The sequence below is a fragment of the Malus sylvestris genome, chromosome 14 (genome assembly GCF_916048215.2).
Source record: "Malus sylvestris chromosome 14, drMalSylv7.2, whole genome shotgun sequence".
Taxonomy (NCBI): domain Eukaryota; kingdom Viridiplantae; phylum Streptophyta; class Magnoliopsida; order Rosales; family Rosaceae; genus Malus; species Malus sylvestris.
The window spans coordinates 3,856,430-3,875,479 of record NC_062273.1 but is presented as its reverse complement, the minus strand read 5'-3'; the positions used below and the strand labels follow the sequence as shown (position 1 = coordinate 3,875,479).

The following is a 19,050-nucleotide window of genomic DNA, read 5'->3' as shown; positions in this document are numbered from 1 at the left end:
TCATCTTATCCTCACATGTGAATTTTTTTTTTTAAATTTCTTAATTATAAATATTTAAGATAAAGTTTATAAATATTTTTATTTAAAAAAAGAGTATATATAGTAATTCACTTTGTTAAGAAAATTAAATTAATGGAATATCTAGTATTATACAATTTTTGATCATTTCACATAGTTATAACTGTTTTACATAAAAATTTACCATACACTATCATATTGTTTTTTTTTTCCAAAAGCATTTTTACAAAAAAATTTACCAAACATTTTATTTTACAATTCTTATTCTTACAACATAGCAGAAACAATTTTTTTTCAAAGCAGCGATACCAAATCAGCCCAAACTTTTCTTTCTAAAATCTCCCAAACTTTTCTTTCTTTTATATTTATTGGGTAAGACGTATTTTATCTCTCATTCAGGTCGGCGACACTGCGACAAACCTGAAAAAAAACCTCTTGCCTTCTTACTCTCAAAACCCCCACCTTTTCCTCCGGGGAAGAACCTCCAAAACCCTTGAAATTCAAATTCAACGGCTCAAATTCCATGTTTTCTTGACAGGCACTCGAAAATCACAGAGAATGGGTCGCCCCGAGCCTTGTGTGTTGTTCGCCCAGACCTTCGTTCACCCCCATCTCGATGAATACGTCGACGAGGTTCCTCTCTCTCTTCCGCAATTTCTGAATTTTCAATTGTCTGCCATTCGGTTAATTTAGTCCCTGTTCTGCAATTAGCTTACGAATTTTGATTTGTTAGTTACTCTTACTTTCTATGAATTCTGTATTGCCAATGCATTACTGCACGTGTGCATAAAGTACTAATTTTTTTTTTGAATTTATGCTTGCTTTTTCTTTCCATTATTTAAATGTTACTCATTCGAAGCGAATTGTGGGTTTTAGGTATTATTTGCTGAGCCCATTGTCATCACTGCTTGCGAGTTCCTTGAACAGAACGTGTCTTTTGCTTCTCAGTCAGTAACACTTCTTGGGTAAGCGGCTTTACTGATTTCGGAGTTTTTTCAGCCTTTACCTTTGTTTGTGTATTTCAGAATATTGTGATTCGATCTTTTAGATTAAGCCTGAACATGAACATGCTGGTCATTATATTCAGCATTCACTTAAGCTTGTTACAAATACCGTAGCTTAGATCCGGCCCGAAATGCTTTCACATCTGACAAAGTATTTTTTTTTTATATCTTACAAATACCATATCTTCAGCTGCAGAGGTTTGGGAGCTATCATTCTCTGGGAATTCTTTTTATTTTGTCAGATGTGAAAACATATAGGTTTTCTAGGTCTTTGGGAATTCTGTTTATCTTGATGTATCTCCCCTCGGTATAAGTTGTTGCTGCAGGTTACATGTTTAGTGTTCTTCTAAAGTGGACTCCTCGTTCACTAATTTTGTACCGCACCACATGTTCTTTTAAAGAATATTTCTATTTCTTATTAGAAAAGAAAAGAAAAACATTAGTCCAGTTGGTATTGCAAAGTTTAGGAACTTAGTTAATCTTTTTCTCTCCATTAAAAAATTCAGTGTCAGAAATTTAATGAGACTTTTATGTGGTAACCAAGGATAAGGGATAAAACGTGAATTCTTTAGTGAAGGGGAATCTGTTTCAAGATCTAAGGAAAAAGAGGTTTAGGTGTTGAAGTTTTGATTAAGAGGGATGCACATTTATTGTGGAGAAGTAATTAGCATGTTGTCATCTGAAATAGGTATTGCCATGGTGCTAGCAGGCGGGGTTCCCTTTGTGTTTATCATTTCACTTTGGTGTTCAGAGGCTCTTGTAGAACCTTTGAAGAAACATTTCACTGGGAATTAATTCTTTTACTCAAAATCTTTGCGTTGGGATAGGATAGGATTAAATTTCTGAAGATAAATAGGGTGGGGATAGGTGGCTTATACTCACAATTTGTCACTCATCCTCTTGCCTATTGGGTTGGAACTTTAACCTCTGAAGGAGCCTAAATGTGATTGAAATTAACGAAGGCTTTCTTCCCCATTATCAATTTATCAAAGTTTATTGATTGAAAATGTTTACTTTTATTAGGCCAGGTTGATGGGAGGGCTTTCAATTAGAATTTCCTAAGACTTACTTACAAATCTTGTTTTAATTGGTTGATTAATATATTGTGTTTACCTATATTCTCAAAACCCAACCCGACCCAACCCGAATGATTTGGAATGCTAGGATATGTAGTGAGGTACAAGTGCTTGTATGGAGAATTGCTCATGGGACGGTCAACACGTGCAACAATGTTGACTGTAGGGGGTCTGATATATCTCTTTCACTTTCAAGGTCTATTATGTGCAAACTTGAAGCAGAGGATACTGGTCATTATTGTGGAGAAGCATTGTTACTTTGGAAAACTTTTGGGGGAAGTGTTGTGTATTGGCATTTTTTTTTCATTTGTTTGGCTTGGAATGACAAGAAGTTTTGACAAGAAGTTCTAGGATTCATACAGCCGACCCCACTTAGGGGTGGTTTGGGAGTGAGGTGCTTAAAAAAAAAAGCACCCATGAAAAAAAACTGTGAGGGTTTTAGGCGTTTGGTAAATTGAAAAAAAAGGGCTTATTTTGGAAGCTACTGTGAGAATAAGCTGAAATCAAAGGAAAAAGCTGAAGCTGCTATTTGCAGCTTTGGAAAATTGGCTTTTTTTCAAAGCACACGAAGCTGCAGTGCTCCTTTAATGAAAAGACCCACTATCAGACTGTTTTTTTTTCTTTTCCAAAAGCACTTTTACAAAAAAAATTTACCAAACACTCTGCTGATTTATTTCGCAGTCGCTTATTCTCACAGCACAGCCACTTATTCTCACAGCAGTTTTTTTTGAAAGCACAGCAATACCAAACCAGCCCTTAGTGAGAAAATGCTTTGTTGCTGTTTTGCTTGGAATGACAAGAAGCTTTGAAAAAAAGATGGAGGAGGTGTCAGAATTTGGGGATAGATCATAGAGTCATGTTTTGGGCTTCTTTGTGGGTTTTAGCTGCAGAGTTTTTAGAGATACCCCTTTCTTTGTTCTTCTGCATGCCTTATGGGGGTGCTACAGTTACTTGATTAAGGAATGTGAGAGGGATTTGCAAATAACTACTCGGAGTCACTAACAAATCCCTCTTACATGCCTTTGTCATGATTATGTAGTGCATCTCTAGTCCCCTTTGTAGTCTATTTCTTCCTCACTTAGCCTCAAGCCATTGGAACTTGGAAGCCGCTCACCCATACTTAGCCTTTATTTGTTCTCTTTAAAATATTGTTCTCTTTCTGAATTTTAAAAATAAAGGTTTCCATTCTTATACCAAAAATCAATGAAATTCTGGGCTTTTACCCCTGAAATTTGGTTTTCTTGTTATGCCAGATTATGCTTGATAGATATTGCATATGTTCTGAAGTGCTATTGTTGTTTACAGGGCCACTTCACCTCCTTCATTTGCTTTGGAGGTTTTTGTTCAATGTGAGGGGGAGACAAGGTTCAGGCGCCTCTGTCTGCCTTTCCTATATTCTCCTTCTTCTTCAAATGTGCTAGAAGTAGAGGTAATTATCATATTGGCACATGATAATGTTACATCCTGTATTCTGCAAAGTTCTACTGCTTTTTTTTATTATCTTTTGATGGTTGACTGTCAATGTTGAGCTGATGAGTATGTTCCTGTTTATAGATATATATATTTTTTAGCTTTTTAAAATTTGCCAATTCCCTCCGTAAGTAATGATTTTAGGTCATCTTAAACTTCTTATGTGTAATTACTTCTTTATGGAGGAAATAAATTTCTAGCCTAGCATTATACTAAAAAATCATAATTTAATAGGTCGACGAATGCACTTAGAGGAAAAAGAGTTGGTGACATTTTGTTTCTGTTCCCTTCTCCTTTTCTTAGCTATAGGTGAACCTAGTTGTTATTATTGATGAACTGTCTCCTGTCTCTCACACACACAACATTCATGGGTACATCGTTGTTTTTCTTTATTTACTATTCTCACAGGAGTCATTGCTTATCTGCAGGCTGTTGTAACTAATCATCTCGTTGTAAGGGGCAGCTACCGCAGTCTGAGTTTAGTCATATATGGAAACACGGCAGAAGATCTAGGGCAATTCAACATTGAATTTGATGATAGCTCCATAACTAATCTTGTTAGCTCTACTGAGGGAAAGCTTGAAGACCTCCCTCATGCTTTACATTCAACTAATCTGAAAATTGAGGAATCCATATCAACTCTTAATACTCTATCTCTACCTGTTGCGGCATCGGATATATCTGTTGAAGCTAAGCATTTATTACAACTGATGTTGAAGGTCTGTGAGTTGCCCAATCTAGGTGATGCATTGCATAAAATTGTCGGCATTGTAGTATCAGCTGCCACTTCTTATGTCACCTCTTCTTGGGGAAGATCCAGTGAGTGTGAAGAGTTGCGCAATGTTCTTAGCAAGGCCAGAACAGAGCTTATGGAGCTCTATAAGGTCTTTAAACGCGAATCAGGGAATGATTTAGCTGAATCACTTGAAGACAACGGACTTTTTGAGTTTGAGGTTGAATTAGCAAATTCTAAACAGTTGGTGGATGTGTTAAGTCAGTACTTTCGGTTTAGTAGGGACTTCTTGAGTGTTGTACATCACCAACTTCCACAGGTGATTAAATTACAACTTCTTTCATTTCTGTACTTCATATTTTCAATATACAACAGATGAAAGTGCATGTGCTCTCTCTCTCTCTCTCTCTCTCTCTCTCTCTCTCTACACCTGTGTGCCCACATTGAATGTGATCGATTTTTTAAAGTTGTATATTTGTTTTCAGAATACAAATGTCATGCTGGGGTTGAGTGTGGCTTTTCTTTTGTGCTCTGGAAGAGAAAGCTGCTTTCATTTTGTTACTGGTGGGGGAATGGAGCAGCTTGTTCATGCTTTTTGTTGTGGCAATCAGAATTCTGCTGCTACTACATTACTGCTACTAGGAGTTGTTGAGAAGGCTACTCAGCATTCTTTTGGGTGTGAAGGATTTTTAGGTTGGTGGCCACGTGAAGATGAAAAAATCCTATCTGGTGCCAGTGATGGTTATAGTAGATTGTTAAATCTGTTATTGCAAAAACAGCGTCATGATATTGCTTCTTGTGCAACTTACATTCTTCATCGGTTAAGATTTTATGAGGTTGCTTCAACATTTGAGGTATACTTCCACTTTGGTGACCCTGTTTGTGGTTTTACTTGTGTTTGTGCGAACTATAATATTAGTGGTTTCTTATGGTAATTCCATTCTTTGCAGTGTGCAGCTTTGTCGGTATTGGGTGGTCTATCTACTTTTGGTAGGGTCACAAGTGGTACTCTGGACATGCTTATCTGTGCAAAGTCACAACTTAAAAAGCTGTTGGTCAGTTGTCATTTTGTTGCTTTTGGTTTTAGCTATGTAAAACCTTTGGGTATATTTTTTCCACTTTTGATGTCCCAGAAACCTGCATTGCAGTTTTTTTGTTCATACTTATTGACAAGTGTTTATGCAGAAATTGATAAATTCACGTGGTCCAATTGAAGATCCTTCTCTGGTTGCCCGAGCCACCAAATCCTTGATTCTTGGTCAGACAGAAGGTTTGTCGTCATATAAAGCATCCAACAACTTAATTGCTTCTTCAAATTGTTGTTTCTCAAATTGGGATATCGACATGCATTTGCTGGCTCTTCTCAAGGTAAATTTCCCTATTTGCTCTTTCAGCTACTTCCTCAAAAACTGAAATATGGTTAATTATATGGTTTATTTGTATAGTCTCTATGTTGTACGGCCTGTTACCTTCTGTCATTAATTTTAAAGGAGTGAAAGTCTAGGCTTGGGACCAACTTTGCTAGATTTGAAAACCATACACTTCAGAACATTGGCAGACCAAATAGAGAGTAGAAGTAGCATTTGCAAGGAAACTAAGTGTCTGGTAGGAGGGATGTGGTGGAGAAATATAGTTTTTGGATAGACCTGACTAACACAGGGGTAGAGTTTCAATATTTTATTAGCTCAACTCTATATCCAAATTGTTGATGACAGTCTATCTAATCACTTCAAACTAAAATTGCTTATTCAACTGCATGATCAAATTAACTATAATACCGTTAACTTCATTATCCAGAATCAAGTTAAATTGAAATTTCTCTGATCTGCTCACTCCCTTAATCAGATGAAGTTTTGCAATCAAGTCCATAATTCCAACTTTCGTATCATTTTCCTGTGTGTTCTCACTTTCTCTTTATTCCACATCATAGTTTAAATTTTGATATTTGTTCTTGTTTAGTTTATGTATTGGAATTTATATTGCAATTTGGCACTGATATTTTAACTTTTTTCTTTTTTGCTCAATGTTTATACAATACAACCATATTAATTATTTACTAAGCAATGTTTAAAATACATTGGTAGCAGGACAAGGGATTTCTACCTCTATCAGTTGCAATATTGTCGTCATCCATATTGCGTTTAGAAGTCGGACGTGCAATTGACATATTTGTGGATGTTGTGTCATCAGTTGAGGCCATAATTCTTTCCTTTCTTTTTTGTCGCTCAGGTCTCTCTAATGCTGTCCTATTTTCAAGCCTCCTATCTGTCAAATCCAGATCATGTTAATGATAATTATGACATTGCATGTTTTCTTACTCAGGCTTAATTTTTCTTCTGCACCACCCTGAACTTTCTGCAACAATAATACATGCCCTAAGGGGTGCTGATGATGTGAATAAGGATGCGTGTCTTCCTCTTCGATATGCATCTGTTTCATTATCCAAAGGATTCTTTTGTGCTCCGCAGGATGTTGGAATTATTGTTGGGGTCCATTTGAGGGTGGTTAGTCCTTTGTCTCCTTTTGGTTTCAAAATATTACAGACCTTCAGCTAAGATTAGCAACCTTCTAATGCTTTGGTGCAGGTTACTGCTGTAGACCGTTTGCTTACTGCAGCACCAAACTCCGAAGAATTTTTATGGGTGTTGTGGGAACTATGTGCTCTTGCAAGGTGGAATGGAATTCATCTTGTTGATTGTGCGTTGTTTATACATGGTCTTTAACCACTTTTCTGTTATGATTTGCAGGTCTGACTGTGGACGCCAAGCATTGTTGGCTCTGGGATATTTTCCGGAGGTACTGATGAATATGCTATCTGAAACCATATAGTAATAACTAATGCACAAGTCTTCTTCCAACCAATTTAAACTAGCAACCCTATCATCTATGTGGAACTTATCTTGGCTTTTGGAAATATTTCTTATATATTAATGATCTACTATTGGTAACTCATTTTCTTATATTGAATTCTAAAGTTTTCATCTGCATCACATATTATAACTTTGAAGTTCTGTTTTATTTTATTTGACTGGTACAAAGTGTTTGAACTTAGGTATAAGATACAAGCCAAAGAGGGTTTACCAACTAACTTAAGCAGTATTATATGCAACTTTATTCTGGTATACAATTCTGATCACAAATGTGGATGTGTATGATGCCTTTACAAATATCAAAATCTAACGAGGTAGTATCTGTGGTGTCTGGACAATAGTTCTGTTTGTTGTTCTTGGTAATCCTATTATTCTTTATAGATACATATTTCAGTTTATTGACAAATGAATGCATATCCATTTTGTAGGCTGTTAAAATTTTGATTGAAGCTTTACATTCTGCCAAGGAACCAGAGCCAGTTGCTAAAAATAGTGGTTCTACACTTGACCTTCATCTAAAGACTAAATCTGAAAGTTTGACAATTATGTACTTTTAGTTATTCATTTACACAGTTGATGTTCTGGATATTCAGGAGCCTCGCCGTTAAATATTGCCATATTTCACTCAGCTGCTGAGATTTTTGAAGTTATTGTTTCTGATTCCACTGCATCTTCTCTTGGATCATGGATTGGACATGTTATGGAGCTCCATAGGGCGTTACATTCCTCTTCTCCTGGGTCAAATAGAAAAGATGCCCCCACACGGCTGTTGGAATGGATAGATGCTGGTGTAGTATATCATAAAAATGGGGCAACAGGTCTTATACAGTATGCTGCTGGGTTGTCTTCTGGAGGAGATGCCCACTTGACTTCAAACATCCCACTGGTGTCAGATTTGGCTGATGTAGAAAATGCTGTTGGAGATACCTTTGGTGGTTCTGATGTTAATGTTATGGAAAATCTTGGAAAGTTTATATCTGACAAGACTTTTGATGGTGTTAATCTTCGTGACTCTTCCGTAGCACAGTTGACAACAGCATTTCGCATTTTAGCGTTCATTTCAGAGAACTCAGTATGTGATTTTCTACTTTTGTATTTACCATTATAGTGAATTTTTTATGTTGCTCATGTTGCTCATGTTTGTCTTGTTGATGTAGACTGTTGCTGCTACTCTGTACGATGAAGGTGTTGTGCCAATAATATATGCAGTTCTGGTCAATTGTAGGGGTATGCTTGAGAGGTCCTCGAACAGTTATGGTATGTTGATTGGAATAGTTGATTTGTATGTATAACCACTAAAAGTGTTCCCCTAAAAAGTTTGCAACCAAACTTGTCCCATCAAAATCCAAATATTTTTACACTTTAGACTTGGGGGGAAGAGGTGATTTCATGTCCACTTCAACTTTTCAGTGTTAAGAGTTATCTGTATATTTCTAAGTCCTTGCTCTGTTTATTATGTTTTGTGCTGTATTCAATTTGGCTTCCCCAACTTTTCTTCCTCTTGCTTTTAACTTTGTTGCAGTTACAGATTCCTTTCATTTCTTTGAGAACCTTCTTCTCAAATCCGACACTTCCTATTATACAATATTCTGATATTTTAATAGGTCCATTTTGTTGGACTTTTGAAAAATTTGCTCTTATTTTGTCTTGAACAGATTACCTTGTTGATGAGGAGTGCAATACTACATCAGATTTATTGTCAGAACGTAATCGTGAGCAGAGTTTAGTTGATCTTCTGATTCCTACAATTATGTTGTTGATCAATTTGTTGCAGAAATTGCAGGTTTGCTACATTTTGTTTCTAGCTTCTTTATGATTGATTTCTATATGGGAACTTTTGTTTGATTGAGAGAAGCAGCAGTTCATATTGTAGCAAAGTTGTGTATGTAAAATGGTTATTATCTAATCTGGATGCTCACATGATTCATGTTAGAGATTTTGAAATGTTGGTACTCTCATTGGATAGAACAACCTTTTATCTAGGGCATAGTGTAGATGTGTTGACGTTAGCAGCTACGGTTTTGGTCATGTTATATCATATTTTTGATTGGCTAGAATCTAACTAAATTTTGAGAAAGGATACTCGGACTAGGGTTCTTAGATGTGTATTGTGTAGACATTTGAAGCTGTAGTTTTGGTCATGTTATATCATAGGATTGATTGGCTATGAATCTAACTAAATGGAATTTTCATTTTATTTTACCCCATGACTTGTAGAAAAGAGGGAAAACTTTTCCTTCTATTTTGGGCAGAGAATAGCTGTGTTTGGATAGAGTAATTTGTCCATGAATATATCTCATTTTTGAGAAAGGATGCTTTCACTACCTCACACTATTAACAAACTGTTAAATGGAAATTTCATTACATCCTACTGATCTGTAAAGAGAAAATGTTTGATGTTCCATGCTTCTGTTTTAAGATTTGGGGATTGCATGAACTTGCTGCCACCTTTTAATTTTGAGTTTGTTTGGGACTTAACCACTGTATGCTCTCACCAGTTGTCTGTTAAAATGTGGTCTTTGGACTGGTATCTGTAGGAAGTACAAGAGCAGCACAGAAATACCAAGTTATTGAATGCCCTTCTACGATTGCACCGAGAAGTAAGGTAGCTGCGTCATCCTCATTTTCCTCTTCCCTAGGTATTTTAGTTTTATTCATATAATTTGACCGAACTTATTCAATTGCAGTCCAAAATTAGCCGCATGTGCAGCGGACTTATCCTCTCCTTATCCTGATTCTGCGCTTGGTTTTGGAGCTATCTGTCACCTTCTTGCGTCGGCACTTGCTTGTTGGCCAGTCTATGGCTGGACTCCTGGTCTTTTCCACTCCCTCCTTGCAAATGTTCAAGTTCCTTCCTTGCTGGCCTTGGGTCCAAAGGAAACATGTAGTTTGCTTTGTCTTCTGGTATGCATTTCTTCTCTTGTTCCCTCTCTTTTGTTTTGTGGGAATATCATGTTCTTTGTAATCGATTTACTGAAAAATTTAAGATATGTTTCAAATGGAGCTTGACATAGAGCTGTCTTAAGCCTTTCCTAGTCTCAGGATCATTTAAAACAGCAGTGGTTTAGCATGCCTAGAGTGTTCAATGTGCTCTTTAATAACCCTCATGTATCTGTAATTAGTGGCGCTTCCTCCATTCTTGGTTTCTGTTTATTGTGCACTTGATGCACCAAAGAGCATCATGTTATGCTGATTATTCACTTTGTAAATTTCGCAGTCATTCTTTTCTTAGCCGTCCTCAATTCGTTGGGTTTAAGTCTAAATTGTTATTTGGATATAATCAACGATTATTGACCACATCTAGTTTTCTTTTCTGATAAATTTTTGTTTATTGAGTTGGTAAACCTGGCATACTTTGCCTAAACCATCAGATATGTTATAATTTCCACCTTAATGGACTACCAAACGATGTGTGACACGTGGTTTTAACATGTTTCCTCTTGTGTTTTCTTCCTTTCTGGGAATGCAAGAATGATTTATTACCTGATGAAGGGGTCTGGCTCTGGAAAAATGGGATGCCCTTGTTGAGTGCCCTTAGAAAGTTGTCTGTGGGGACTGTTTTGGGTCCTCAGAAGGAGAGACAGGTCAATTGGTATTTGCATCATGAGCATCTGGAGAAGCTGCTCAGCCAGTTGACCCCACATCTTGACAAAGTTGCTCAGATTATCCAACATTATGCTATTTCCGTATGTGATTTCTTTCAGTGAAGTTGCCTGTTATTTTACTTTTTGTTTTCTTTTTCATACTTCTGAGAGAAAAGAGTAGGCAGTGGACCCATTCTTAATGAATACTTGCCGCTTTTGTCATCTTGCACGACTAATGAGATCACTTTAAACAGGCACTGGTGGTCATTCAAGACATGCTTCGAGTCTTTATTATTCGTATTGCTTGCCAAAGAGCAGAAAGTTTTCCCGTACTTTTACGACCCATATTCTCATGGATTCGTGATCATGCTTATGACTCGCCTTCTCCATCAGATTCGGATGCTTATAAGGCAAGTTTCTTGCCACTGATAAAAGTTTAATAGTTTGTGTATTGTTGTATGTTTAAGTGTCCCCTCTTCTCTCTCTCTCCCACACCAGGTTTACAGATATCTTGATTTCATTGCTAGCTTATTGGAGCATCCACGTGCCGAGGTTTGCATTTTAATTTTTGATTTATTTTGTTACCTTCCCTTTATCTATAAAAAAATCATTGGATTTTTAACTCTGCTTTTCGTTTCGTAGGGACCATTATTAAAGGAGGGTGCATTTCAGTTGCTCACTAGAGTGTTGAATAGGTGTTTAATTGGCATTGAGACAGGTGGAATACAGAATCTCGATGGTAGAAGTTCAGCTGCATTTGGATTCGGTTTGCTCAATTGGTGCCTCCCTGTATTCAAGTCCTTCTCATTGATTTTTAATTCTCAAGCATCTCTGCACCATGCGGGGAAAAATGATTTGTAAGTAGATAAGATACATATTTATATTACCATTATTTCTTTTCTTTTTAATTGGATGATACAATTTGACCTTGTGTATGCTAAACTACTTCTGGTTTAATAGGAACGAATTTGAAAAGTTGACTACTGACGATTGCAAAATCTTTTTAAAGTATCTCCTCAGGTTTTGTCAGGTAACTCCCTCCTTCCTCTGTACCTGAAGTTGGATTAGTGTATGTTGGTCAATGTGATGTTCCTACAGGAGCTAGTTTTTGTTTTCTACTGGGTCTGAAAGAGTAATTAAGAATTGCGCTTGAACACAAAATAAGCAAATGCTCGGCATTCTGAAGATATTTGGGAAAATTGAGTATTGGAGATAATAATTTTCTGGGACTTACGATGATTTTGAGCTGTTATGGAATTATTAATATGACAAGTGACTAAATCAACTTCACATAGTAAAATATTCACTCAGATAAGATAACTAATATCTAGACGAGGAAAGAGTTCTTAGTTTTATCTTTTTCTTATAAGAAAGTAATTGGGGAGAGATAGAGAAGCCTAAAGCATGATGGACAAGGGGTCCATCAGAATCAGACAACTAAAGATATAGCTGTAATATCCAAAACCTGTACCAAATGGAAGAAACCAGTAAAAGATTTGGAACTTCTTATTTGATCCGTTGATGCTCCTTGCTTTCCAGGTTCTACCAGTTGGAAAAGAATTACTTGCCTGTCTTATTGCTTTTAAAGAACTGGGTGCTTGTAGTGAAGGTAAAAAAGCTTTAGCAGCCACTTTGTATCCTGCCCTCTCTGTTGAGGATCATGAATGGAGAAAGAGTCCCCCATTGTTATGTTGCTGTAAAAGCTTGTTAAGATCAGTTGACTTGAAAGAAGGGTTGTCAAGTTATGGAATTGAGACTGTCAATGCATTGTCTCTGGGATCTTTCCGCTTCTGCCTTGATGGGGAAAGGTGATTACTCTTGCCTTATTGGCTACTTTACGAAATCACATTTTTAGTGTAGGCTTGTTAATTGTTGTATGTTTTGAGTTGTTTAACACTGTCAATTTGTTTGCCTAAAAACCATTAAGGTTTCACAGTATTGTGTTGTTGAACCGTATTCTTTCTCCTTCTACTTGTTTTGTTTCACATAATTGGCAAACTTCAGAGCTATAAAAGATGACACTCCCTTAAAGTTAGTGTTTTTTTTTTTTTTTTCATTTGTAGGGATTTTGTTGCTCACTGAGGCCAAGATGGTGCCATATATTTTATTTTTCCAATGGGCCTTTTGTCGTGCAATGAGGCACATTGGCTAGAATTAGGAGTACTGGGGCTGTCCTCAAACAGATTTTGAAATGCTTGCAAGTCAATTTTGAGGATAGTGATTTTGGCATTGGTTTCCAAATATGCATTTACTTTAGGTTTCACTAAAATATTATTTCTTAAGTAAACTTAGCTTTTTATTTAGAACCATTATATTAGAATTCTATTTGATCACCTGAAGTAACTTTGCTTTTCAATTGTATGACCTTACTTGAACAAGGTTTGTGCTACCGGCTGTTCCTTTCTGTCCTTGAGTTCTGATGTATTTTGGGGTGTCTCTATGCACATGTGCTATATTTATTGGTTTTGATTTATTCTGTTCGGTATCTGCATTCTTTAAGCTTTTGAATGGTTTTTTTTTAATATCCACGTCACTGGTTAGACTTATGGCTTACTTCTTTGTTAGATTGAATCCAGACATGGTTGTTGCGGTAAAACTCCTGTTCGGAGTTTCTGATGATGATATAGCTGAAGCAGATGGTGTGCCTGATGAAAACTTGAGCTATATTTATGAATTGACCTCTCTATTGAAGACAATGGAGGCTAACCATATTGCTGACTCTGATACTCAAACCCCTTTGTATCAGGTATAACTGGTTTTGATTTATTCTTTCATAGAATTCTTTGTAATCTCCAATTGTTTTTGCATAGTATTAATATCTGACATCGTCTTCATCCATGCACAGGTTCTAGAATCTGCGAAATCATTAACACTGCTGTTGCAGAAACCTAGTTCGTTGTTAAAGGTGGATGATGTCTTTTCTGCTGATTCCATTCCTCTGCCGCCAAATATTCTAGTTTCTTCAAATATCCATATAATGCCAGATGGTGGTGCTGAAATGGCTGACGATTATCTTTACCAAGGATCACTTGGAGACAAGTTTCAGTGGGATTGTCCCGATAAATCGTCAGAATCAAATCTTAAGAGGAAACAGCCGCAATCACTTGATGGCCCAAATAGGCGCGCGAGAGGAGAAAACTCCACGGCTGAGACCACAAATCAAAATGTGTTTTCACGAGGACTGGGTTCAACTATTGCGTCATCGGGTCCTACTCGTAGGGATACCTTTCGGCAGCGCAAACCAAATACCAGCCGGCCTCCTTCCATGCATGTTGATGACTATGTTGCAAGAGAAAGGAATGATGGCGTTTCTAATTCTAATGTAATAGCAGTCCAGCGGGTGGGATCTACTGGTGGGAGACCTCCGTCAATTCATGTCGATGAATTTATGGCCAGGCAAAGGGAACGTCAGAATATAGTGTCACCAGTAGTTGCAGATGCGGCTGTACCAATGAAGAGTACAACTCCTGTGAATGACACAGCTACGGAGAAGTTCAACAAACCTAAACAATTGAAAGCGGATCTCGATGATGATCTTCAGGGCATTGACATAGTATTTGACGGTGAGGAGTCTGAACCTGATGACCAATTGCCCTTTCCTCAGCCGGATGATAACCTGCAACAGCCTGCTCCTGTCATTGTTGAGCAAAATTCTCCCCACTCTATTGTTGAAGAGACAGAGAGTGACTTGGTGACTCCAGTAGCATCTAATATGGATGAGAACACACAAAGTGAATTTTCTTCTAGGATGTCAGTTTCGCGTCCTGAAATTCCATTGACCCGTGAACCAAGTATTTCTTCAGATAAAAAGTACTTTGAGCATTCCGATGACACGAAGAATGCTACATTACACAAGGCCTCTAGTAGTTTTGACTCTGCAACGGCAGCAAATAATCTTAGATTCCCTGTCTTTGCTTATAATAACTCTTCAGCATCTTCCATACAGATACCAGTGGGTTCTAGGATGACTCCACAGAATTTCTTTCCGAAGAATAGTCCACAACGTGCTGGCAATGCTAACAATGTGCCTCCAGGATTTTATGACCAGAGATTTCTTCCAAATCAACCTCCTTTACCTCCCATGCCACCTCCCTCAACTCCCATGCCACTTCCCTCAACAGCTGTGATATCGCAGACTTCTGATTCTGTTCCAAGTCAATCATCCCCTTTTATGAACTCTATGACTGATGTACAGCAGCCACTTCCAACACCCTTTCAGGTAAGTTCTATAGACATTTTTCTTCACCTGTCTCTTGCTGGTTTATCTGCATTTATATAACCCTTTGCTGTGCTTCATTGCAGATTCGTTCAGATTATCTTTCTGCATTCAATAATGGTTCCACATCTTCAAGAAATTCCATCTCTTCTCCTAGTGGGACTGTCAGACCACCTCCACCACTTCCTCCTACACCACCTCCTTTTTCATCTAGTCCATATAATTTAACACCCAATAGAACTATTAACCAGTCTTCAATGTATAATCAGACTAGTGCGGGAACAACTGAACTTCCTCAGAGTTCTACCACACCTTCAGGGGCCAGAGTGAATACCTACTCGCCATCGCCACACATGGTTTTCCGGCCTGGTTCTAATTCTATGGGTCTTTATGGAAGCATCCCAACTCAGCTGCAAGGCGACAATGCAACTATTTTGCAGAATCTCTCTATCGCTCAGTCTTCCATTCAAGCAATTCATTCCCTTGGTCAGTTGCAGCCGTTGCAGCCACCACAGATTCCACGTCCTCCACAACCACCCCAACATCTTAGGCCACCTATGCAAGCTTCACAACAGTTGGAGCAAGGTGTATCTATGCAGAACCAAGTTCAAATGCATTCACTACAGATTCTGCAACAGCCACATGTTTCACCTATGCATGCCTACTATCAACCCCAACAGCAGGAGTTTGCTCATGCACAGCAGCAACAGCAAGTTGACCATTCGCAACAGCAAGCAATGCATCAATCAGGGGATGGTATATCGCAACAAGATCCAGCAATGTCATTACATGAATACTTCAAGTCTCCAGAAGCTATTCAGGTATTTGTTACTTAGGATCCTTGCAGAGTGAAAAGACCTTTTCATGAGTTTTGAATTTTCCTTCAGACCCTTTTGTGGCATCTTTCTGCAAAGAACTTCAGTTTTGGAGCTTCTTCAAATAGATCTTTTTAAATTGTTTGGGTGGGGGGAATACTTTCTGCCTAAAGCTTTTAGATTTGTTTGACCGGTGTGGCCTTTGGTCTCTTCTGATTATTCGTTTTCCTTCTATGGCAGTCTTTATTGAGTGACAGAGATAAGCTTTGTCAGCTTTTGGAGCAGCATCCAAAGTTAATGCAGATGCTTCAGGTATTTTTTCTTATTGTCTTAGGCCCCCTCTATCAGCCTGCGAGTTCATGTTTCCACTTATTAATATTGGTTTTCTTAATCTGGAATAATGGGGAATCTGTATTGAATCACCAAATGTATAGGGTTTATACAATTGAGGCTAAAATGGTTATGAAAAAAAAAGCCATACAACATTAGATACTTTGAAATAACTAGTGTACGAATGGGTTTGAAAGAACCGTATAGGAATTCTTGTAATCACGTGTTTTGAAAATTGTCTTCTAATTCAGTCTTGGTATGCATGGATAATCTGATTAAGGGCTCGTTTGGAAGTGCTTTCAAAATGGATGAAAACGCTTTTGGTGAAAATGTTTATGGTACCAATCCTTAGGAAAAATGCTAGTGAATCTTTGGAAAAGCACTTAAAGTGCTTTTGGAGGCCAAAAACATTTTTGCTAAAAGCGCTTTTAGTAATTTTAAAAGCATTTCCAAACGAACCCCAAGTAATCTAAAACATAGAACAAAATGCCCATGCTTGAATTCTCTCCTCCCATGTAGGTCCTTAGTTAATATGCTCATGTTTTCCCCTTCATTTTTATCTTCTGTTTTTTATTTTGGCTTTTGTGATCCCAGTTATGGCTAAAAGCTTCTTTCCTCTGGATTGTTTGCAAATTTCTTTTTATGGCTTAAAAACGATGTCTTGTCCTTGTTTGCTCCGAACTTGTCTTTGTAAATTTTAATAACCGAGTCGAGACTCATCCCTGTATGCGTTTTCGGTTTGCTTTATTTGTTCTCTCCTTGTATGTTTCTGCCTCTGGAGGAGAATGGCATATTTCTTATTTGTTCTCTCTTCTCGGATACTATGCCGTTCCAACGCTCTAGATTTGTTTTGTTTCATGTGAATTAACAGGAGAAGTTGGGCCAGATATAACAGAATGACCAAGAGTCGGAAGAGTCTCTCATGCTTCCTTTTAGGGTATACTCGGAGCTATCGAGTGACGATCAAAGGCTTGCAACCCCAAAGCATCTAGGAGTTAACCTTTGATCAATCATTTAATTTTGGTCCCCTGAAATTTTGTATCGATTATGTACTATAAAACTGTACATTATTATTTTCCCACCTTGATAATGTCATTCAACATTATAAGAAAAGGTGTAATATTAGTGTAATTCCTTCATGAAAATATCGATATATCAGCGAATGTTTTCATCCGTTGCCTTTCTAAGGCTGTGTTACTTGGTTTTGAGAGATTCGCTTTAGGAGGGTTTGTTTGGTAGTCTATTAAAAAAAATTCATCATTTTTCAATACATTTTTTTAAGAACGTCTCTTGAAAACAATTTTCTTAAAGGCTTCAACACTGGTATAGTATGAGATATAAAATTGTTTTAAATCTTAAAACTTAAACTAGACAAAGAGATTCAAAGTGAGGTGGTCGTAGGCTATTTTCTTAAGTTAGTCTTGAGTTCATTTTTTTAAAAATGGTTTTACCATACAAGTTTTTAAGGCCTAAAACATAAAGTGTTTGAGTTTAAAAAGTTAAATTCAAGTAAAGTACCAAACAAACTCTAAAATTGTTGATAAGTTTGGTATGAGCTTTTTGCTCACCTGCGCATGAAGGGGTAAAAAAGAACGGTTGAGATTTATGAAAGAAAAAAAAAAACCAAATGCGGAGTAAATTTCCAAACTTGGTACTGGTTTCCTTCCCAAAAGACTAATAGAAAATTCACAAGCTTATGGATCCAAGAATCCCATGATCCGTCCAAAGTATAATTGTATATGTGTAACTCAGCACCGACCCAAGGGACATTCCCACTTTAAGAAATTATAGGTTCAAGAGATTCTCTCCACGGTTGATTTATTTTGATCTATTTGTATTACTAAACGAAAACGATTTAAATGATTTTTGTAGGTATGATTTTCAAATGAAGATTAAAAGATTAAACGGTTTCGATTATAAAAGTCTACGATAAGGATACATTATTTGTAAGTGAGAAAATGAGTTTATCCCCCAAGAGAGGAATACAAGCATTATCCTTACCGTAAAAAAACTTGAGTGAGATGACAACAAACCTAAAAAATTTATTTGAATCGGAAAATCATAAATGAAATAAAATGAAGACAAAACTACTTCAAAATATACCAATAAAGATGTGTATGTTAAACTGATGAAAGAGTCACCATTTAACGAGAAGGGGTTTTAGTTTCACTTGCATGGTTGCATGCATATGGATTGTGGAGGATACAAGCGATGATAAAGAAGGGGAAATCAAACTCAAAATTTCAAATGAAGATGGGAAAGAGAAGAAACGAACTCAAAACTCAGAGTGCAAAAATAGATATTTTTAACTAATTAAGCTGCAGATTAATTGAGAATTCTCAATTAGTAGTAAAATTGGAGTTCTTAGTTAAAATTAAACATATAATATAGAAGGCTGTCTGGTTCTCAAGGGAACCATTACCCGTTTCGAGGGTTTTGCTTCCTTCATCTCCGTCACGACTCGTGAGTCACGAGTATGCATGATCATGGCCCCAATAACCTCGTGCTACGTGTGGCAAAGACCGACACCCGCTATCAGCCTACGGTGATGTGACAGTGACACACTTACACTCACTCGTATCTCCGGCGGGAGCTGGAATTCGATGGACCGGCGACAGAAATGACCCAATAGCCTCAGCAATCTGCTCCAGCCCATGCAGGCAATGAGGCTCGGGGGAGGCTCGAGTGAGAGGCTCGGCTTGAATTGGTGGCCCGAGAGCCTAAGGCCAAATGATGTAAGGTTGACGTTAGACACATTATAAAATTAATAAAGAATATAAAAAATTAAAAAAATGTAAACAATTAATAAAAAATCCGAAATTAAAAAAAAATAAATAAATTTCTCTATAAATATCTTATCATTATCTTCCACCTTACACCACAATTTTATATTTTCTCAAATACTTTGGGTTGTAATTCCTTATTTAATGAAAC

General features: G+C 37.2%; 1 protein-coding gene across 1 annotated transcript; it reads left to right on the top strand.

The window, feature by feature from the left end:
- Nucleotides 1–398: 398 nt before the first annotated feature.
- LOC126600818 (protein virilizer homolog) lies at nt 399–17,289 on the top strand. Its single transcript, XM_050267472.1, has 28 exons — nt 399–651; nt 895–983; nt 3,404–3,527; nt 3,997–4,620; nt 4,787–5,155; nt 5,252–5,356; nt 5,487–5,669; nt 6,389–6,530; nt 6,624–6,805; nt 6,887–6,972; nt 7,049–7,097; nt 7,600–7,666; nt 7,765–8,243; nt 8,329–8,428; nt 8,827–8,954; nt 9,709–9,776; nt 9,859–10,075; nt 10,642–10,857; nt 11,010–11,165; nt 11,254–11,307; nt 11,398–11,612; nt 11,716–11,785; nt 12,295–12,563; nt 13,321–13,501; nt 13,601–14,974; nt 15,058–15,792; nt 16,027–16,098; nt 16,988–17,289. The coding sequence occupies exons 1-28, from the start codon at nt 577–579 to the stop codon at nt 17,006–17,008; spliced, it is 6,450 nt and encodes a 2,149-aa protein (XP_050123429.1). The 5' UTR covers nt 399–576; the 3' UTR covers nt 17,009–17,289.
- The last annotated feature ends 1,761 nt before the right edge of the window (nt 17,290–19,050 follow it).

What these genes read in the sequence shown, in the direction of transcription:
- LOC126600818 (XM_050267472.1), top strand. Translation starts at nt 577, where the DNA reads ATGGGTCGCCCCGAGCCTTGTGTGTTGTTCGCCCAGACCTTCGTTCAC. An exon ending in TGGAGCATCCACGTGCCGAG is followed by an intron (nt 11,308 to 11,397) that starts GTTTGCATTTTA and finishes TTCGTTTCGTAG; the next exon opens with GGACCATTATTAAAGGAGGG. An exon ending in TTCTGCCTTGATGGGGAAAG is followed by an intron (nt 12,564 to 13,320) that starts GTGATTACTCTT and finishes CTTCTTTGTTAG; the next exon opens with ATTGAATCCAGACATGGTTG.